This window comes from Acromyrmex echinatior, chromosome 2, assembly GCF_024713525.1.
Source record: "Acromyrmex echinatior isolate Ae372 chromosome 2, ASM2471352v2, whole genome shotgun sequence".
Lineage (NCBI taxonomy): Eukaryota > Metazoa > Arthropoda > Insecta > Hymenoptera > Formicidae > Acromyrmex > Acromyrmex echinatior.
In genome coordinates, this window is record NC_141853.1 from 16,960,367 (window position 1) to 16,982,921 (window position 22,555).

The following is a 22,555-nucleotide window of genomic DNA, read 5'->3' on the forward strand; positions in this document are numbered from 1 at the left end:
GTGGCGTTCACCGCGCATGCGCAGAAAATCCAATTCTCCCTACGACGCCGCGCGATTGGTCGGTCGGCAGAGTGCAGACTTTACGGAGTTTTACGAACGCAGGTCAGCGTCTTCGTCTGCCTTGTTTATCGTAGCGTGGAAAAGAGAAAATCAGTTTAGCCATGGGCGCTACAGTGCGTTGTCAGTCCTTGTCGTGTGCCTTGTCTGTACCTGCCAGCGATGCGCTTTGTGCGTACGCGTGATCGCGCGACGGAATATGTCCAGGAACGTTCTTCACGCGCCGTGTTCAATTAGGGTCACTTGATAAATCGAACGATCGGTGGCGAACGCGAAAGGCAAAGACGGCGAACGGGCGCGACGAATTTTCCCCTCGAAGGTAAGTGCGGCAAGCGTACCTTCTCTTTTTCTTTTTTTCACCGCCCTTGTGATTTTTTTTTTTTTTTTGGCTTCCTCGCTGACTCGGAACGTTGATGATGACATCATCGATCTTATGGATAATAAATAACCGTAGAGTGTTGATTGATGGGTTCTGGGAATCAATGAGTATGTAACTTTTTCCTTAGGGCGGAAACATGAAAAGTAAAAATTTTTTGCGTGTGTATGTGTGTATATGTGTGACATACAATATAACAAAAAATTTTCACTTTTCATGTTTTCCGCTCTAGAGAAAAAGTTGCATGATCGATACCCTGGAGATAATCGGAGATCATTGATATTATCGACCACTTTTTGTTTGGCAAAAATATGTGTATGGGTGTGTACGCGTTTGTACAACTTATATTTTATACCGTATACATATAGAATACATTTCGCAAGATGTATCTGCGAAACGCTCGAAGAATTGTAAGTTAATTACGCATTACAGACCGAACGTCCGGATATTCATATCGAAATGGTAATGTTAGTGCTTTTCTATTATCCCCGAGAGCCTGTTTTTGGTCACGAAAATTTTTACTCAGAACCGGCTTTCTTTCGCTGCAAAATAGGCCTGTTTTTTTTTTAGCTGAATCTCTGTGCACAGTTCATCTTTCCTCCTTTTTTCTTCACCTTGGAAACGTGGAGTTCATCTGATGTTCAGATAAAAAAAACTTAAATATAATCCCATCGGCACTCTCAAAAATTCTTCGATTTGATTAGACTTTTTCTTTTTAAATGAACCTCTTACACAGTTCATCTTTTTTCTTTTTTTCTCAGAAAAAAAAAGATATACCGTGAAAAAGGTTCAGTTAGATCTAAAAGGACAGACTTAATGTAGCCCTTTTTGTGACATCAAAGATTTGCAACGCATGATTAAGATAGAAAGTCAATTGTGTCTCTTAAAAACGAGGTCAAAATTACAAAAGCGAGCGAATTTAGAAGAATAGTCATAATGTCATTGGTCAATACCTAATAAATTTGCTCACTTTTGTAATTTTTATCTCGTTTCAAGATATGCAATCGACCCCCTGATGTTTTTAGCTAAATCCTGTTGTTTCTTATACGATTCAATTTTTCTTCTTTTCTCTCGACTTTGGAGATAGAAGGGAGAAAAGGTGAACTTACAAACGGTTTCAGCTAAAAAGACGGGTTTATTCTCTCCCCATGCGATGAATCACGTATCTTGTCGTTCCGCTGTGACTCATATTTATTTCCTTTTTTCCTTTCCCCCCTATTACCGGATTCATGGTAAATAGATATAAGGAAATTGTTTTACTGTGTAGTGACTTTTGGAGCGCACGTGTACATTGCGCGCGATCTCTCGTCGTCTTCGTCCTCGATCGTAAGAGCATCAGATAAGAGAGTTCCTTTCGCGTATATTGGGGGGACGTTTCTCGCGCTCAGATAATCGTCTGAAATTCGCGTGATAAACAAACAAAGACCACGGAAGCAAAAGTGAATAGGAATTCATTAAATTTCTCGCATCGTGATAAGTTTTTCATCAGTTGTCGATATTTTGAGTAGTGAGAGGATAAATTTCTGTATCCGACGTTACTTTCTCGTCTTTATCAGTTAATTTGACATTATGATATTCGTGATAAGAAAGATAATTTCTAGTAACATTTATTCTTTAGCGTTTGTAATAAATTATTCAATTTGTTATGTTGTTCTTTATACTTGCGTCTATAGATTCAGAGAGTTATAAAAATAAGTGTGTATTATTAGAAGCTTCTTGCGGAGAATATTTTGAGGCAATGCATATGATGTATTCTGCAAAATACTCATTTTTCTGATGTTTTCAGGTCTACACAGATACCATGGGTCGTTATACAGGAAAAAAATGTCGTCTCTTGACAATGTTATGGCTGACAGCTTTATTTTTTTTAGTCGAAATCGTAGTTGGTTATGTCACCAATTCGATGGCTTTAATAGCAGATAGTTTTCATATGTTGTCAGATGTAGCCGCTTTAGTGGTAGCATTTCTTTCGGTGAAGGTAAGTTCTGCAGTTTGTTTTGAATTTTAGATCTTTTCTTTTTAGCTCAACTTCTTTGCACGGTTCATCTTTTCTCTTTTTCTCTCTACAAACGCGTTTATAAGTTTATATGCTTCACATCCGAGTGTTCCTCAGGTATTATATTATTCTTGTTTACCATTCGGTAAACAAATTTGGTACAACAAACATGTTGTACCAAATTATACTTGGGTGGCACTCAGGCGAGAATATAAACATAGCCCAACATAAAAGGAAAAAAAAGAAAAGACGCAAAAAGTTAAAGCAGCTAAAAAATAGATCTCTCGTTGAAAAATTTTATGGCCAATATTTTATTATATTTAATATTGTTAAATTTTTGATGTTGTAGATGTCACCAAAGAAATGGTCCAAAAACACATTTGGTTGGGCCAGAGCCGAAGTATTAGGAGCTTTAGTGAATGCCGTGTTTTTGGTCGCTTTATGTTTTAGTATTACTGTAGAAGCATGTAAAAGATTTATCGAGGTAGAAGAGATACATGAAGCTAAACTGTTGGTCGGAGTTGGGGGACTTGGTCTGCTGGTGAATGTGATAGGTTTATGTTTATTCCATGGTGAGTATAGTGTGTATCATACAACTTATTTGTTTTAAAATTTAAACTGTTCAAAGTATAAATAAATGTGACATTTGTTTTTATATGTAGATATTTATCCTTGTTTTAAAGATTCTCTAAAGTTGTCTTGTTATTATATAGAAGTGTAAAATTATAAAAATTGCTTATACTAAATATTTGTATATTTAGAAGAATATACAGAAGAATACTCATTCAGAAATTTCTATTTTCACTTTCTTTTTCTGTTAGATAATATTTGTAAAGCATTTTATTTGTATTTCATATCTTAATTATCATCTTTCGTATCTAACCATATGATAACTTAATTATGATTATGGATAACAATATTGTATATTCAATTTGCCTATACGATTCTTTGTTCAATACTATCGTGATGTTATCTTATTATTAGTCCTCGAAAGATTTTATCTTGAGTTAAGATAAAGAAAAATTGATTATGAAATGTACATGGTTAGCAAATGTATTATTGCAGCAAGATTTAAAATACAAAGTTTTTGCAAATATAAGACAGAAAAAAAATTTTTATAAAATTACTGGATCTATATCTTGAGATTGCAAAGAGAGAAAAATGTCCGAGCTATAATATAAATGTTAAAAATTCGTCAAGGAAGAAAAGTATCAATATCTGTTATCTTATTGATGTCTACTGAACTGTAACCGAGTATTTAAAAAACATTCGATTTCAAAAAATGAATATTAATGATATTAAACGGGAAAATTTATTATTTTATTTCATTTCATGAAACTCTGAATAATCTGTCATATTTAATGTATTTTATAACTTATTTGAAAAACAATTAATATTTCTTAAATTAAATTTAATTCAATTAATCGATTTTTTCATTATATATCTTATAAGATAAAAGTAATCTATTTTATATTAATAGATACTTATAAGTGCAATTATTGCAGAACATGGAAGTGCTCATGGTCACTCGCATGGTATATCTCGAAGTCATAATAGATTAAGTACTTTGGTAGGCACTGATGATAATGAAAATGACGAAGCTTATAGACCTTCGACACCCCAAGTAAAACGAGCGCATGGCCATTCGCATGATGCAAGTCAGATGAATATGCGAGGGGTATTTCTTCATGTACTTTCCGATGCGTTGGGATCTGTCATTGTAATTGTGTCTGCTCTAATTGTATGGCTAACGAATTGGAAGTATAGGTAATTATATACTACATATTTGTATATATATAGATACTGAAGAATTTTAAACATATAATTAAAAAAATGTTTTATATAGATTCTACATTGATCCTGCACTGTCGCTTTTATTAGTCATTCTTATTCTGCGTTCAGTGTGGCCGTTACTTCAAGAATCAGCTTTAATTCTATTGCAGACTGTGCCAACACACATTCAAGTAATATTTGTTGGCTTGTATAATGCAATAACACGATTTTTAAAGTGCATGGTACATATTTATGATATACATTATTTGATTTATAAATTTATTTGTACAGGTCGATGCTATACAGCAACGTTTGTTGGAAAACATAGATGGTGTATTAGCTGTACATGAATTCCACGTGTGGCAATTGGCGGGTGATCGTATTATAGCTAGTGCGCATATAAGATGTAGAAATCTTTCAGAATATATGAAAATTGCCGAACAGGTTAAGGAATTTTTCCATAACGAAGGTATACATTCGACGACTATTCAACCAGAATTTATTGACGTAAGTAAATACACACATATAGTAGTATTATAAAAAAAAATCTGTTTACATACGCCAAACAAAACAGAATTAGATAGAAAAATTTGTGTAAAAAAGCTAGGTGTAAATGCACCTAGTGCAATTTGTTATTCTGAGCAATATATTTTTAATGCGTTTTTTATCTACGTTTGTAAGTTATGATTAAAAAGTTTATCCGTGAGTCACATGTACGTTTAAAGCGAAGTTAACGATCTTTTGTTCAAAGTTAATGATGCGTAAGATGAATGTTCACCAAACTATCTACGACTCACAGATAAATAATGTTTCACTCATGGCTTATGATTGACACTAATTTGAATTATTTTTGTTGTTAGATATTTTTATTAAAAATATGTTTCTATCATTCTAGTATCATTCTAATAGCGAAATTAAAGAGACTCCCACGGAAGATTGCGTGTTGGATTGTCCAAAGACTGATAAGCCATGCAATCACGCGACGTGCTGTGGTCCTTCCAAACAAGTAAGTACCGTATCATAAATTTCGTATCCTTGCATCATTCATCATCCGTATATTCTTCGGGGTTTCTTAGTATAGTATGGAAAGAAATATAAGTGCTCCATCTGTGTATCCCAATTCAAAGTACCTTGGACCAAGCTTAGATGGAACAAAATCAGAATCAAATACGACTATAGATCGCGATAGTTCGTCTACTACATCTGGGAATCTAAATTTTAGTACTTCATCCATTTGAAAGTATAGTTATATTTGTTTGTGAAAGAAAAAAAGCATTTTGTATGTTTCAATGAACTTGCTTCAGTTGTTTGAAAAGTTAACTAGCTGTTTTGCATTCAATTCACATTATTTATCTAAATCTAAATTCAACCAGATTATAATAAGAGCGATACAATCATCAACAATACGAAATCAAAATTGTAGGTAAATTTCTATCTTTACATTTGTGTCTGATTAACAAGATAAAAGAGAATTGTTAATACGTATTTATTAATACATGTTGTGACAAACGTCTTTTGTAAAAATTAATTTTTTTCGCGTTTTGTTCTTGTCTTAGTTTTACTGACAAGATTTGTAAAGATTTATATAGACAATAACTTATATAATACAGGGTCGTGAGACTCCTTCACCTGGAGAGACACCGTACATGTGCAGACAGCGTAATAGCTTGGCACGTTCGACAGGCTCTATAGGAGGAACGGAGCAGCAAGAAGTGAATGAAATGGAACGCGGACACTTGTTATCACTGCCCGCTTCGCATCCAACATCGTTTCACTCCGTCCAAGTTCCCCACACTCACGTTAATGCACCAACTGTCTGAACTCTCATTGCATTATCAAATATATCTACCTCCATAGTAAAATACGCGAGATGCGTCATGATTTATTGTACAAATATACAATAAATATCTATCTACATAAAATTCATTAATATCATAGTTGATGGCAGTGGTTGAATGACATATTATAGCAATTGCTTATAATTGATAAATTAATACATTCGTGAAATCTTACAAATTAAAATTTATTAATAAATTTTTCCTCCTTTTTGAAATAGTTTGGCGAATATCGAAATCTGTTTTCCATCTTTGCCATCAATTTACTTAGAGTAAATGATTAAGATACATGATAAAAAATTAAAACCCAAAGGCATATTAATACCAAATATATTACGTTATATGATGCTCTATATGCTCTATATGCTCGGATATAAATAATAAAATTTCAAATTTTTACTATAAATTTCTTGGAAAAAAATTTCAAAATTAGAAGATTTTGCGACTGATGCATAATTTATCGCATAAAATATGTAATTTAAGCTAAGTATTTTTTAAATCTCATTTGTATATTGATTTGACAATGTGATTTTATAAAATCCCACTTTAAGAAACTCTTTATTTATATGTAATTTTTATTGCGTTGATTGTAACACGTAATTTATAAGCTAGGACGCAAATTTATAAGCAAGAGTACCAAATCTCTTCGTTATGTTTATGTATTCTTTCCTGGATATAATTCTTAAATGTTAAGTCTGTATATTTTTTATGTATTTCTTATAGATTTAAGCAATTATAAAAGAAAATTATCAGACGTATATTAATTGTTTTTCCTTATAATATTTATGCAATACTTGCGAGAAGTGCTGTGACAATTATTTTAAGATATTTTATATTGATATACATTAATAATTTATTACAAGTTTTTTTACAAAATTTAATTTGATATTTGTGACAATAGTTGTGACATATAGTTTTATTTAATTTTTTTAAGATACATATATGTATATTTTCAGGGGTTACGTTATTGTTGCATGATCCAGTTATAGAAAGAGAGTACATCAGTGTATACACCAGGAACTCCTTCATCTCCACAACCTATTCCCCATGATACCAGCCCAACAACTACATACTGATCGTTTGATGTTGGACACACCAACGGTGAACCACCATCGCCCTTTAAAGGAAATTCATAGTGATATTGTTAGAATTAATGAATACTTTAAATTATTGAAAAATAACTTCGTGATCCAGATTGCTATGCAATATTCATTACTTTGCAAGAGACAATATGTCATATTTCTTACAGTGCATGCATCTTTGTTCTGTCCCGCTCCTGCGCACATGAAACTGTTGTGAAGGACAAAGTTGCGTCCTAGTCTGGTCCCTCGAAGGGCCGCTTGGCAATCCGCCTTACTCAATACACGCAAATCTACTTGTTTTAGAGTAGGTTGTAACTGTCCGTTATTAAAGGCATCTTTCCCCCAGCCAGACATCCAACACCTTCAAAATATTGAAATAATGAAATATTAGATAATCGCGACATATTTATAAAATTATATATGGAGGGACATTTCGGCATTTAACAGAACGATATAATACAAAAATTAATATATTAATCACAATAGATCATTATGCATTTTGTTGATAGAATTCAAATGTAGACAGAATTGAAAGTAATTTTAGACCGAATATATCCATTATACGTACTTTGTTCCCGGTGTAACTGATGTAGTTGACAAACATGCTGTATTAATGTTACCATTACTTGCAATAGGAGCAGGCGAACTTAGTTTAAGCACTGCTATATCGTTGTGGAGATTTTGCGAATTAAAAGTAGATATCACAGAAATTTCTGAGATGCCGATATTTATACTCTGACCATTTTCAGATTCAAAACTCCACTCACCTAATCTCGCTATAATGTCGCTATTACTGTAACACATTTTTAATATACACATGTGAAGAATAAGATATTGAAAATCTATATCACATTATAGTTTTAGAAATTATTCTCTTTATAAAAAAATATTGTAAGGTCTGATTGCATCAACGTTAATTTAATTTTAAGTGAGGCTTAAAATCTCACTTTCTCTCTTTAAAGACGAAAGAGAGAAAGAAATGAAGAGTTTCAAGTCTCACTTAAAGTCAAAGTAACGTTAGTGTAACCGGACCTAAGAGGCATATTCTCTTCAAAAATTTAATTTTATAATTTAATATTAAATTTTTAACTTACTCAAACTCTGCCACCTTATGAGCAACAGTAAGAACACGTCTTGAACTGATAAGCACTCCTCCTCCGATATAATTACCTTGGATGGTTAAAATGGCCACCATCCAAGGATATGCACCGTAAGCGGCCAATCCTGGTCCCGGTGATTGCGATGATATTCTTCGTAAACCACAAGGAATACTATTATCATCGTCATCGTCGTCATCGATTACACAGCAATATGTATATCCAGTAGGGCAACTTGTGTCCTATAAAAGTATAAAACTGTAGTTAATATAATAGTATATTGATATATATATAATATATACATATATACTATACAATGATCGTTAGATATATTTATGTAAAAATAGTAATTTACTTTTTTCATGCAAAATTTATATATATAGAATAAATAATTTATCTATATTTTCTAATTTATCTACAAATATATGTAAATATTTCAAATGAGTTCTATCGTTATAGTATTTTTTTCAATGAACTGAAATATATTACCGGAGTCACTACTCTGATGTCAATGCCACCAGTAGTGCCATCGGGACAAATAGTTCCATAAACGCAGTCACATTCGTCTGTAAAAATATAATAAAATTAGGAAACTGACACAGTAATTTAGAAATTAAATACATTATAAATTAAGAAATTTATTTTTCTATTTACAAATTCTTTGATATCATTTAAATAACTGTAAATTTTTCAGGTATATTAATATTTTTCATGCAATTAATAATTTTTTTATTATCCCTGTTATTTTTTATTTTTATTTATTAAATTTTGCAGCTTATCGTTAATATTTCATATTTTTCAAGTTTTATAGCAATAATATCGCTTATTTGTTACGTCAAATTGTCTTAATTGTCATTTTTTAGTTGCTTACAGAAAAAGATTAAAAATACAAAGGAAAAAAATATACTTTTATTCCTTTATAATCAGTTGTTTTATCAAAATTGCATTTCAAAGTCATTACAAAATTTTAATATTTTGAGACATTCAGACTCATTTTTTCGAAAACTTGATCTTATTAGTAATGTCGTTGTTATGACAAAAGAGCGATGTATATATTCAAGAAAATACATACTTTGTGCAAAAACAAACATTTGCTGCAATAGTTGGCATGACAGTACGAACAACAAGACGTTATTCATCTTGAAAATCAGAGATCAAAGAGAGAATAAATTAAAACATAGTATACACTCTTGTCAACGAAACTGATTCACAACAAATAAAATATAAAATTCAACTTACGAGATTTATATATATGTACATATATACACATAGATGCATCAGCGCGTTGCGAGAAACAGTACATTTCCGTTTTTCGTAAGTTTCAGGGGAACATATTAACTTGTGCATCCAGCCGGACGAGATATAATACACGGCCTTTCACGGCACGCTAAAAACGACACTTCGTGGGTTTTCCAGAACTATCACGTGTAAAATATCTGATACTACGTGAAAAAAATAGACAAGCACACACACACAAATTGCTTTCGATCATAATTACATGTAATAATCCATAGCATGTGTGCACTAGTAATAGTGCTCAGCGGTCTTTCCAGAGGATTAAAACATTTATTTGACGTGGAGAGAAGGTCATCTCAATTTAACAATTAAACAATGAAGGTCAATAAATAGGAGTTACTGGTACGAGCAGAATCACGCATCGCTGATCTCATTCAATATTATGTATTAAAATACATTGTTGTAAGAAAATATTGTACCACAAACAGTGATATAACAATTTGTCCTATCTGATATTTACGATAAAAGGATTGTTACATGAGCGATAGATGTTATAACACAGAATCATTATAAGTGAGTCACAAAAAACTGATATATAGTTTGTTTTAATTTATTAAAATTTATTAAGCTGAATTTATTAAACCGTTTAGTCTTTAAAAAAATTCAGCTTGATAAAAATAAAATAAAAATACATTAAAGTCATTTATCAATCATGATAAATCATTAAATTTACCAATCGTGATAAAATTATCCAAATTGTATAAAGTTGTAATAGGAATCGGGAAAATTCGTCAAAATACTCGAAGAATAAGCCGTCCTTCTTTTCGCTTCACGCTACGTGTTAGAATTAATCAGAACGCTAATAAATTAATCAAAGCGAATTAATGATTATTGAAGAAAAAAAATGCCTTTTCTATATGATCTTTATATAATTTATTTTTATAAATTAATGAAATAAAATATACAGAACAATCATAAATACCATCGCTTAAATTCATCCCGGAACAATATACTTGTATAATAATAGAGAAAAATATAAAAATAACATAAGTCTCTTTCTTGATAATCTTCCAATAGTAAATTGGTATGCTTAGATTATGCTGCTTTCGTATTTGAAAAACTTAACTTATGTATTTCTCGTAGCGAGCTTATATCAGTAAGTTAGCGCGACCACATGTAAAAATACGTACTTTGCATATACGGTAAATTCTTTTTAACAGCACTTGTCAAATACTTGGCAAGAGGTACGGAACTAGATATCGTATCAAGCAGTGCATCTATCTTATTACGGCTGTACTTGTCATAAAACGGCGATCTCAAAATGTACAACAGTAAACTCAATCTTCGACGCACGAGCTCTTCTTCTTCCTCCTTACTTAATAATGCTTTTTGGGCACAACGATTGAAGATATTTAAACTGCACAAATAATAATTTCATTACATAAAATATCACAATTAATCAATTACGTATAATAGTTCAATATGCTGTGTACCTGGCTATATCGATAATAAGTGATAATATCCACGGTGGCCAACGGTTTTGGTTAGTAATGTACATACATCCTAGATGAAGCAGTGGCTTTGTCACATAAAGACTCTAGAAGTTAAATATTTTGTTACCTATATCTTTTTTTTTACATTAGTATATTAAAGGCGAAATCCGTATGGTATGCAATGCCAGTATTGCCTGAGTAATGTCAGCATTGCACAATTGGGTTATGCAATGCTGACATTGTACAGCAACTTCACCCATGACATATATTTTGAAAATTACATATAAATTGAGATACTTTTTTTATTATATTAAAAAACTTATTATTAATCACATGACAGTACTATATTTTTTAACTGACCTCAGCTAGTTTAAGATTCCTCTCAGATTCCTGGTTTTTAGTTAGATTCTCGTTCTCGTCTGTAATAGAAGGCAAAGCTTTCCACGTTCGTAATTCTATAGGAGTAGAATACTTTACACTTCTAACAATAGTGCCTGATCTTTTCAGCATAAAGCCTTCCTTCAATTGCACATTGTCGATTTTATTGAATTTCTCTCTGTTAAGAGGCGATATCGCTGGGCTTTTCGTTACACGTTCCTTATATGTATAAATTAATAGCAGTCGCAATACAGACCTAGGAAAGATAAATGTTGATCAACAAGGAGACTTGATGAATTTTGTCATCTGCATTATGCTGGATTAGCATACATTAAAGGTTGGTTTATATAAAATATCTAAATGTAGAGATATAATATAATTTTGATAATAAAGTAATAGTAGTGAATAATGCAATTTCTGTCAATATCATTATTGGATACTTAATTTTTTTAATATTTATATGTTTTTACATTTAACTTTACTATTTCATGATAGCTCAATTTTAATATGCAATATTAGATCTGTTTTTCTAGAGTTGAATTAATATACACTTTAGAGAGAGAGAGAAAGAGAGAGAGAGAGAGAGAGAGAGAGAGAGAGAGAATTCAAAGTAAAATATATGTAATTTGATTTAGCTAAAGTGAGAAAATAGTTTCAGTGCAGTCTAGCGTATAGAAATAAAAAAACAAATTCAGTTCCATCAATGTAATTAAGGGCCACTTGTTCCACTTTTTGGTAAATTTTACCCATTAGGTAAATCTGGCAATATACATGATTGAGTAATCTTATTTAATGAATAAAATTTTACCAAAAGGTAGAACAGTTAACTACAAGTCCTACAAGTTTAATTTCGGTTTAACTTGCTGTTTATCTCTTTTTAATTTCTAGAATTAGAAAAAATCAAGAAATTGAACTGAGATTAAAGTTAATTTTATATTGATGGAACTAGGCTTTGCATATTTTTATCAATTTAGCTTAACTTTAATCTTGGTTTAACTTTGTATCTTTTTTCAATTTTAGAAAAGAATTAGAAAAAAGACAAAGGCCGGTATTCATAGTTAGATCTTATATTCAAGATTGTCTTAAGTACAGTTTTAAGAAGTCACAAACTAATTAGAGGGCTACATTAACGACTTAAGACAGTCTTAAAATAAGAACCAACTATGAATACTGGCCAAAGAGTAAATAAAACAAGAAATTTGTAGAAATGTGTCAGTAGAAATGAACATAACTGTAATACAAGTGTACAGACTGAATTCGTTATTAATTTATCGACAAAAAATGAAAGAATGGCTCAATACTTACTTAAATAATTGTATAATTACGATTATTAGCCATTTTCCTTTTGGCCCCCATAATTTCTTAGCTGACACTTCGAGAAAGGTCTCAGTGTACTCCACCACAGTTAGCCAAATTTTAATTTTTGAGTCAAACTGAGGTATTTTAAAATGCTGACGTTTGCTGCTGTACATAAGCAAATCATTGCAGAGCACTATTAGATTTGGCATGGAATAAATCAATTCCACGGCCAAAGTCGAATTGCGCAATTGTCCTGCAAAGAACATACATTTAATGATATATACGTGGTGAAACGTAACAATAAAGTTCGACGACTTATTTTCTAACCAAAACTGAAATACGATAAACATCTGACAGTAGCCTCGATATCTGTCAATAATTGCGGATTCGCTACGACCCAATTCTTATATGATGTCAACAGGTTGTTTAATATAGAATTAACACGGTTCGCCATCTCGTTACGTTATTTTAGATTTTTTTTACAGCGAAAAATAGACATTAAATGTTTAATTCTGCTTATCTCATTATAAGAAAGTAAATTATTGCGTTGAACACTGGGATTGTGCCATATTTGATTCCGAAGGTCGAACTCAATTTCGATTTTAAATTCGATTTTCTTCATCCAATGCGAATCGTTGATTTTGTGCGAAATCGATCTTTATTTTGTAAACTTTCCTAAAGGCTTATCCATAAACTGCTTCAGCGAATTTATGCTTATTTCCACCAACGTAGATTAACTTTAATTTCAGTTCAACTTACTCTTCGTCTTTTTCTAATCTTTAGAACTAGAAAAAGACGAAGAGTAAATTGAACCGAAATTAAAGTTAATCTATGTTAGTGGAAATGAGCCTTAACAGTTAAGTGAGTGCTCACTGCTATTGATGTATTCTTCCAGATCTAAAATGCTGATTGGATGATCTAAAAAAATATTCGCTAAACGCAGCCATTTAGAGAAATTAACCAATGAAATATTCAGCGTAGAATTGTGAAAAGAAAGGACCGAAGGATTGAAAGCTTAAATTCCTTCTTCACCCGAAGAGAAATTAAAAAAACAAAGTAAAACATGTTATATGAAATTTATTAAATCCCATTGAGATGTAACAATTATATATTCATCTGTAGGATAAAATGAATATATATATGAATATATAATATTTGAATATTAGAGAGACAAACAGAGAGAGAGAGAGAGAGAGAGAGAGAGAGAGAGAGAGAGAGAGAGAAAGTAAAGATTCTGAGTGCCGAAAGTGCAAGCACGAACAGACTTATCTTGTAAATGGCACTGATTGTCCACGCTGCCAATTGGCCAATTCTAACAGGTTAATTTAATAAGAAAAAAACTACAAAATATTTAATTACGATTAATTAAAAAATTACTATCAAATGAATGATTTCGTACGAACTTTTTTATGAATTATTTCATTATTTGTATTTTATGTGAAGATTTTTAAAATGCAATTAAAAATAATTCGACAAGTGATCGAATTAATTAATCAGCTATGTCGATTAACTTCATAATATAAGAATAGATTAAGAAGAATTGATTAAGTTAAAATTATCTTTTTAATTTCAAAAATCTTAAATTCATACGAAGTATACAATTTACAAGAAAATAAGTTCAAGAAATAATTCATTGTTGATTAATTTCATACGAATAAACTTGATATGACACTATTTACACATAAGTTTAAAAATATTTAATTTAAATTATCCAAATGATTATAAAATCCTTTCAATTATGTACTTTAAAAAAACTTCATACACAAAATACAATTAATTTCAAAAACTGTATTTACTTTATATCAACTAACTGCATAAAATGAAATTATAATTAATTAAAATATTCTACATGATTGTGTCAAACTTTTTAAATTATATATTTTTCCAAAATTTTCATTACTTTTTTTTTTTAATTACATTTTAAAAGTCTCTATACAAACGATTTCATAAATCGTTTAAGAATAAAAACAATTGTCGACGAAGTTCATACAAATACAGTGAAATTCTATTTTTGAACGCGCAGCCCTGGATTGAAGTCCCGACGGCATTGGACGACATCGTCGGCCAGTTGGCCGCCCTGGGCGATGTATTGTAATTGACGGTGGTGCACAACACACAGTGGCCCGGTGGCAGGGCGCACGATGCGCGCGTATGCGTGTGTGTATGTGTGTGTGTGTATGTGTATATGTGTGCGCACCAGTATACATGCGTGTGATGCGATGCGTCGAAAAGCGGTCATATAAATAAACAGGGAGCCTGCGAACGATCAGCACTCGCGGGGCCTGTCACGGTCTTGGTCGGTTGGACTTGACGGACGGTCCGGAGTGACATAGACGGCTGCTACGGCGTTGCTCCCTCCCCGACTACCCCGCGCCCCTTTGGTGTCCTTCAACCGAAGATGTCATCGCCTACACAAGTGGTAAGAAGACGTGGTTGCAATAGACAGCGATAAGACAGTTTACGCTGATAAAGGCAGACGTTTATATCGTCACCCTCCTTCCGTAAACACTCGTTAGTTTTGTTTTATTTTATTTTATTTTATTTTATTATTATTTATTTTGTATTAAATTAAAATTGTCTCAATTGCCGCTTTCGCCATTTCGATTTAAATCGAGAGAAGCTGCTGCTGCTGCTGCTGCTGTTTTTTGTTTTCCCCTTTTGTATGAATCATGTATTCGTTATTCTCTGCCCCTTTGTTAGAGCGCGGCATATTCGCGTAAAAATAGAATTTATTGAATTAATCCAATAAGTAACTACTCGCGTAGTGGTTGAAACTGAAAGATAAATATTCGATTTACATTTACTTATAATGTTATGACATGTACGTCAAAAGTGTATTATAGTATACGCGTATAAAAATTATCGGAGCATTGTCACAGCAACTGTATTTTAAATTAGGAAAGAATTATTTTGAGAGGAGTCGTCTAATTTTCAACGAATATATAATACTAGCGATTCTCCGGATGAATTGTAGGCACGCGGTTACAATTATGTTAATTAAAACAATTTGCATCCTTCTTGGGAAGCAAAAACAGAGGATTGCGCACCGTTTTTTTGTGCCCATACAAAGATTTGAATGAAGATAAAGATAATTATTTATAATTTACATTTCGTATTTACATTTCACAATAAACATTTTTTGTGCCGATATAAAAATTTTGTTTTTAAATAGTTTAAACTGCACTGAAAAAAAATTCATGTAATTTTACATGGAAATTACATGTTTATGACTGGAAAATTGCCTAAATATGATTGGAAATTTACTGGAAATCGCAAAATATATTTATAACGTTTATAACGTTTATATAAATTATAGATAATTACACACACACACTGAAAAAAATTCATGTAATTCATTCCATATAAAATTACATGAATTTTTTTTAATATGTAATTATCTATAATTTATATAAACGTTATAAATATGCTTGTATTTTGCAATTGAAATATATATAATAATTAAGTATAAGTGATACAGAATTAATATATGTAATAAAAATTATTTTTTAATAATTTTGCATTATTTTGTAAATTAAAACTCTTTCTGTTTTGTAAACTAAATTCCTTTCCAATGTTTCAAATAACCGGATAGCTAAATTACTAATCATCAAATCGCAACATGTAACATTAATGAATCACAAAATATGAACGGGAATTACAAAGTACAAACAGTCAGAACCCTGAATTTCCGCGTTATGTGTATCCTGTTGGAAATATCTTAAAGATCAATTCAATGCAATCGTTGCAATAGAATACTATTAGAGAAAACTACCGTATTGGCATAAAGTGACTACTCTATATCAAAGACCATTGTGCATCCTGACGGTACCAATATTAGATAATATACTATCTTGTAACTGGCTGGATTAGGTCGATGATTAGGCCTCAGTGACTGCGGATAAATCTCATTCAAACATGCACTATCATTAGATAGGTTTCATGAATAAAGAGCAGCTTACCAGGAAACATTTTGTTGAACATTTAAATATTTTGGTAATAATTAATGTATATAATTATTTTTTCCTTTAAAAAATTAATATGCTTTAAATGTTAATAAATATATAAATATGAATTTTACAATAATCTCATAATCGTATTGAATTGCTGTTAATGATAATGTGATTATAAATTAAAAATTAATTTGTAATCGTCATTTATTTAAACAAATTAAAACAAAATAGAATTAATCTCAACTCCTGCCAGTAGATATAAGTTTTATTCTATTCCATAAAATGAGCGGGTTTACTTGATTAGATTGTCTAATTGTGAAATATCAAATGATAAGTTAAATGATTAATTAAAGATGTTTATAATATAATCTACAATGTTTTCGAAATCTTTCATTGACTAAAGATGTGTTTTTACGTACTTAGAGATAAGTTATTTTAAAATAGCTGCTTCTTAATGAAAATAGGTAACTTTGAATTTAATGCGGTTAAAATTGAATTATGAATAATTTATTGTGGAATTTTTTTGTTGTCTAATTTTCCTTATTTTGTACGCACATAGTCTCAGAAAAAAATAATTAGTCTATTAAAATTATCATATAAATACATTTTTTATCATTACAATGTAATTCTGCATATACAAGTCGATACAAGTTTTTGCACTAAATAATAAAATGATATTTTTACATTTCAGATAAAAAGCGTTGGGCCAAAATTGGTACCGTTCTTTAAAAGCGTGTCCGTATATTTTGTATTACTTGCTGAACAGCCATCTCTATTAACGGCGTGTTTTAAATGTTTACCGATAATAAGTCTTATTATTTTTGTTCTGTTGCACGGAATTAGTTTATCTAAAGAGTAAGTAAAAAGTGCTTATATAGATTTAATAATGAGCTGGATGATTTTATTTTGTGGTAATCTTTTTGCTTCAGCGTTGCTAACGTAATACTCATCTCTTTGCAGATATGCCTTCTCCAGGCGTATATTAACGGGATTAGTGTTTAGTTGCATAGGTGACGCACTATTAGTGTGGCCTAATTGCTTCACTGCAGGGATGTGTATGTTTGCTATTGCACAAATTATGTATATATTTGCATTTGGATTTAAACCCCTTAATTTAACACTCGGAGTAATACTATATACATCTTGTTTAATTGGTAAGATTTATGAACACGATTATTGCGAATATGTGTTTTTAACCGATTAGATAATAATTTTCATTGATCGCTATCTATCATTAATTAATTGGTTAATGTACTGCTTTCAGTTATATGTGCTTTGATGCCGGGATTAAATGGGGTTTTAGCAATAGGAGTGCCAATTTATACAGTATTACTTACCACTATGGCATGGAGAGCTATATCAAGAGTACAATTCTTCGGGGTAAATTTATGTAATAATATAAAAATTACAGAAACAATTAACTTTACCTGTTATCTCTATCCTTTTAAATATGTGCCACTTACTTCTCTAACAATAAATTATCATTTATCTAAAAACTTTGCCACAAGTATTAGTTTTTATATATATTATCAATGCAATATAGAGAATTAATCATATTTTATCCATTAGGAATTGTGGACGTGGACTAAGTTATGCAGTTGCATTGGAAGTATTTGCTTTGTCATATCTGACACTTTGCTCGGGTTTCATTATTTCCATAGTCCATTACCTTATTCTCAGGTATGTACATTAAGACTTTTGTTCATTGCGAGTACTGAAAATCTATAATATACGTAATGTATACAATAAATTTTTTGTACTTGCAATGAATAAAATATTTCAAAGTCATATTATTGAATAACGGAACGCAGCTTTACGTTCATAGTGCTTCTGAAAAATAGCCTTGATAACGATATGATAATTTTATGAAAGGTATAATAATATTCGATTTTTTTTTACTTCTTAGGTATCCATTATGTTGACATACTATGCAGCACAATTAGGTATAGCATTAAGTGCAGTAGATTCTAAAAACAATAATAATAACAGAGTACCTGCCAGTAAAGGCTGAAATATTTATTTTTTATCTGGATAATCTTATCTGCAGATGTAAAACAGGGATGTTTCTCAACGTCTGCTTTAAATTATGTGCATAATTCCAGTAGGAAATTGTTGTGATAATCGTCTTTGACATGTTGAATATTTCAAAGTCATATTATTGAATAAGGAGACTCGGACAAGTTTCAGTGATAGGATGTTGTACCTTTTGACTATAGAAATAGTCTTATATTTCTTTTTTGTATTATTAATGATGCAAAGAAGTCTTATAGAGATTTCGTATTAGCCACATTTGTGGTGTCCTATTTTTTGTATATGTATAAGAAAGAATTAAAAAATATTATACTATTAAGTATAAATATAATAGAAGAATAAAATATTAGTATTCTTAAAGAAATAATTTCTTTGCGAAAATTTCGTTGTTTTTATCAAAACAATTACGTTGTAGTGTTATAGTATGTCTCTGAAGATCAAGAATTTTTTAATGTAAAAAGAAAATATATTATAGAATTAGTGTTATATATATGTATAAACGTTTCTTATGCATAAAAAATCGCATTTGATGAATTATATAAAATTGATTATTTTACATATTTGGGCCAAAATGCAATATCCGTGATTCATTGCAAATGGTGAACATATTAAATAATACTACTTTTGTAAGAAAGTTATTGTATATATACGTTATATATGACCTATATTTGTTAGTGTGTTATTATCATTCATCAATGTAAATTATCATCTTACAGAGAACAAGTTACAATATAAGTGTAAATTGTACCATAGATAAATATTTCTTACGTCAATCTATATTATATGTTACACTGTATATCATGTTATACATATGTTATGTGTTTATTATAACATGAATCGTTAACACTGCCATTTTTGTTGGCAAAATAAAAACTAAATGATGATTTTACAATGGACTCTCAACTGAATGTCTAAATTAAATTTTTCAATAATTTCATAGTGAAAATATAATATTTAAACATAAATATAAAACATAAATATAAAATTACTTTTCATGAATTAAATTTTTAAATAGAATGCGTTTTTCAGTTTAATTAAAATATTTTGCTCATTTATTTTATGTTATATATTGGTTGGTTTTTTTTTAATGTATATTTTAATATAAAATTTTTATTATCTTTTTTTGAAATGTCCTTTATAAAATTAGAGATATTAAAATTTATTTATAACATTTTTTATTTACCAAGAGTATTGTTTATCCTATTTATATTCTGGCAGTACTACAAGAATTTTCATTTTCTCTTTTTGCTAGATACAAATATAAAAGCAACTTTTTTAAACAAAGTTACAAACAATTACAATATATATCTAAAATATATTTTCAATGTGTTCTTGGAAGATAGAATAGAATAAAAATATTGTATGTAATCTTTCAATAATGTATGCTATATAATGCACTATATATATACATACACACACACACACACAGCATTAGTAAGTTAAAAATTAAAAGAATAAAAAATTAACTTACTAAAAGTAGTTAAGATTGAATTAACTTAAGTTTAAAAAAAGTTAATTTTGAGATCATAAAAAAAAATTTTTGAAAGAAAATTTTTCTTAAAATGAGATTACTTTAAATAACATGATATAGATTAACTTTTTTTATTCACATATAAGTTACTTATATGTAATAAGAGTCACACCATAAGTCGTTTTTGTCAAAATCTTGTGAGAGAATCTTATGAGAGAAATATATTTACCAGAGAGAAAGAAGGGAGAGTAAAGTGGATAATATTCTTTTCTCTGATTGGTCCGCCATTTATAGTTATTAACTTTTAACATTTTAACTAGTTACTACCTCTGTGTGTGCATGCGTGTGTGTGTGTGTGTGTGTGTGTGTGCGCGCGTGCACGCGCGTGCGTGCGTGTATATTCAATATTATATGTATCATTTATGCAGACGACTTAAGATTTTAACGAGGACACATGGCATGTCTACCTCCATCCACAGGTAATGTTGCTCCTGTTATGAAACTAGCCTCGTCGCTCGCTAGAAATGCAATAGTCTTTGCAACTTCCCAAACATTGCCCGTTCTTCCTAGAGCATGCGTTTGTTTACTGCGATCGAAAAAGTTTTTAAGCTGATCTTTGTCCATTCCACTGGTTTCGTGTAGATTTGTTACTATAACGCCAGGATTTACGGCATTCACACGCACCTATGCATTAAAAAAATTTTTAAATAATGCCAATAATAATTAAAAATGATATTAAGTTAAAAAAAGAAAATAGTCATGTTTACACATACCTGTTTTGGTGCCAAATCTAAAGCAACGCAATGCGTAAATTGATCCAGGGCCGACTTACTCATGCAATATGCCAGACAACCTGGGAAAGATCGTAATCCATTTACGCTAGAGATATTTACAATGCTGCCCTTCGTCTTGATTAAATGTGGCACTGCTAACATTGTTAATTGATACACTGAGCGAACATTTACGTTGAAAATCCTGAAAATACATATTTTGTGATACTATACCGGCGTGTTATCAAAATGGAATACAGTTTATCAATATTGATAAAAGTTTTTATATATTATCTGCTTATTATCACGTACTTGTCGTATTGTTCTAAGCTTGTGTTCTCTATACTACCGTTTGCCAAAATACCGGCGTTGTTAATTAAAACATCTAATTTTCCATAATGCTTGATTGTCGAATCGATAATATTTTTCACATCGTTCTCATTAGTTAATTCTCCCGTTACGATGAATGGCTTGGATTGTTCACACTGTTTAGCTACCTTCTCTAAATTGTCCTTATTACGTCCACTTATCGACAATGATGCCCCAAGCTGAGCTAAGTGAATAGCTGTTGCAGCACCTATTCCTGAACTAGCCCCTGTTATTAGGACAACTTTTCCCACGAAAGACATCTAAAATAAATAAATGTTCTGTACTGTTGTAACATATGTGCAACATCATGCACTACGTATATCTTATATAATCTAAGATAATAATATTGCAAATTCAGGTTCATTCTACAATAGATGAATTTAATTTGCTCTTTATCTAATTCTTAGCACTAAAAAAAGATAAAAAGTAAGTTAAATGAGATAAATTGAAGTTAATCGTACATTGATGGAAGTGGACATTACATATTATTATTATTATTAATAAGTAATATTTGTATAATTTGCAAACATAATAAATCAGCAGAAATATTTCTTTTGAACCGATCAGGTTTTTGAAAGAAAACTATGCCGGTTATCGTTTCAAATTAAAACGATGTTCAATAACTACCTGAATACTTACTGTGATAATATGATATCGAATGAAATGTTCACAAAAGTCAAGTAAGATAAAATCGTGAGAGCAAGGTATAAATCGCGTAACCAGTGATAAACAAATACGATATACCGCGGTATATATAGTACGTCAGTGCAATAAGTGAGTTGGCACTTCGTGTATTTGTACGTTCTATCCCACTCTTCTAAGATTTCGTTTCACGCATTACGTGTATAATGCATCATTTATCCTTGTTTGACATTCGGTGAATAGCAAGGATAAATGATACATCATGCGTATCATACGTGAAATGGAATTACCCAATATAAGGGCTTGGCTTTCACCAAGCTTAATCGTGATCAACCGCAATTGATCGATTTTACTAAACAGCAAACGCGATTGGTCAGTCAACGGCCAATTAAGCTAACTGGCATTGGTGAAACTGACTCATAAAGTGTTTTTTATTGCTGCATACAGTGCACACAGTGCAATAAGTGAAGTGAAATAAATATATGTTTATCTCATTTCACTTATTGCACTGTGTGAAGTTGAAGTGCACCAGTTCAGAGAGTGCAGCAATTAAAAAGACAGTAATCTTAGAACAGATTACAATTTTTTGCGAGAATAGATTACAATTTTTTTAAAGTCGCAAATGAAAAATAGTACTTTATATCATTTAAAAAATAAAACATTGTAAGTATTGTGTTATATTATTGTTACAAATAAAATT

General features: G+C 30.7%; 5 protein-coding genes across 8 annotated transcripts; 2 read left to right on the plus strand and 3 right to left on the minus strand.

The window, feature by feature from the left end:
- Positions 1 to 124: 124 nt before the first annotated feature.
- Positions 125 to 6,795, plus strand: ZnT63C (solute carrier family 30 member 1). Of its 3 annotated transcripts, none has more exons than XM_087403600.1 (8): positions 125 to 376; positions 2,220 to 2,411; positions 2,779 to 3,001; positions 3,935 to 4,196; positions 4,276 to 4,393; positions 4,494 to 4,709; positions 5,098 to 5,208; positions 5,792 to 6,795. In XM_087403600.1, the coding sequence occupies exons 2-8, from the start codon at positions 2,235 to 2,237 to the stop codon at positions 6,020 to 6,022; spliced, it is 1,338 nt and encodes a 445-aa protein (XP_087259726.1). In that variant the 5' UTR covers positions 125 to 376; positions 2,220 to 2,234; the 3' UTR covers positions 6,023 to 6,795. The 3 variants fall into 3 exon arrangements, with proteins under 3 accessions (XP_087259726.1, XP_087259727.1, XP_011050065.1); XM_087403601.1 differs by lacking the exon at positions 125 to 376 and adding an exon at positions 1,735 to 1,759; XM_011051763.2 differs by lacking the exon at positions 125 to 376 and having other exon boundaries at positions 5,813 to 6,795.
- Positions 6,796 to 6,865: 70 nt separating this feature from the next.
- LOC105143433 (inactive CLIP domain-containing serine protease A3) lies at positions 6,866 to 9,461 on the minus strand. Its single transcript, XM_011051765.2, has 6 exons — positions 9,289 to 9,461; positions 8,706 to 8,782; positions 8,214 to 8,458; positions 7,688 to 7,912; positions 7,285 to 7,480; positions 6,866 to 7,154 (listed from the first exon to the last, which is right to left on the minus strand). Exons 1-6 carry the CDS (start codon positions 9,353 to 9,355, stop codon positions 7,002 to 7,004), a joined length of 963 nt encoding a protein of 320 aa, XP_011050067.1. The 5' UTR covers positions 9,356 to 9,461; the 3' UTR covers positions 6,866 to 7,001.
- A 900-nt stretch (positions 9,462 to 10,361) lies between these two features.
- Positions 10,362 to 13,325, minus strand: Pex16 (peroxisomal biogenesis factor 16). The gene is made up of 5 exons (XM_011051768.2): positions 12,950 to 13,325; positions 12,629 to 12,875; positions 11,306 to 11,579; positions 10,946 to 11,049; positions 10,362 to 10,869 (listed from the first exon to the last, which is right to left on the minus strand). Exons 1-5 carry the CDS (start codon positions 13,074 to 13,076, stop codon positions 10,614 to 10,616), a joined length of 1,008 nt encoding a protein of 335 aa, XP_011050070.1. The 5' UTR covers positions 13,077 to 13,325; the 3' UTR covers positions 10,362 to 10,613.
- Positions 13,326 to 14,747: 1,422 nt separating this feature from the next.
- On the plus strand, positions 14,748 to 19,495 carry LOC105143435 (lysoplasmalogenase TMEM86A). The gene is made up of 6 exons (XM_011051769.2): positions 14,748 to 15,041; positions 17,264 to 17,427; positions 17,533 to 17,726; positions 17,837 to 17,952; positions 18,142 to 18,252; positions 18,479 to 19,495. The coding sequence occupies exons 1-6, from the start codon at positions 15,021 to 15,023 to the stop codon at positions 18,581 to 18,583; spliced, it is 711 nt and encodes a 236-aa protein (XP_011050071.1). The 5' UTR covers positions 14,748 to 15,020; the 3' UTR covers positions 18,584 to 19,495.
- Positions 19,496 to 19,761: 266 nt separating this feature from the next.
- LOC105143436 (uncharacterized) lies at positions 19,762 to 22,258 on the minus strand. Of its 2 annotated transcripts, none has more exons than XM_011051772.2 (4): positions 21,841 to 22,258; positions 21,157 to 21,473; positions 20,848 to 21,049; positions 19,762 to 20,758 (listed from the first exon to the last, which is right to left on the minus strand). In XM_011051772.2, exons 2-4 carry the CDS (start codon positions 21,471 to 21,473, stop codon positions 20,516 to 20,518), a joined length of 762 nt encoding a protein of 253 aa, XP_011050074.1. In that variant the 5' UTR covers positions 21,841 to 22,258; the 3' UTR covers positions 19,762 to 20,515. The 2 variants fall into 2 exon arrangements, with proteins under 2 accessions (XP_011050074.1, XP_011050073.1); XM_011051771.2 differs by having other exon boundaries at positions 21,853 to 22,252.
- Positions 22,259 to 22,555: the final 297 nt, after the last annotated feature.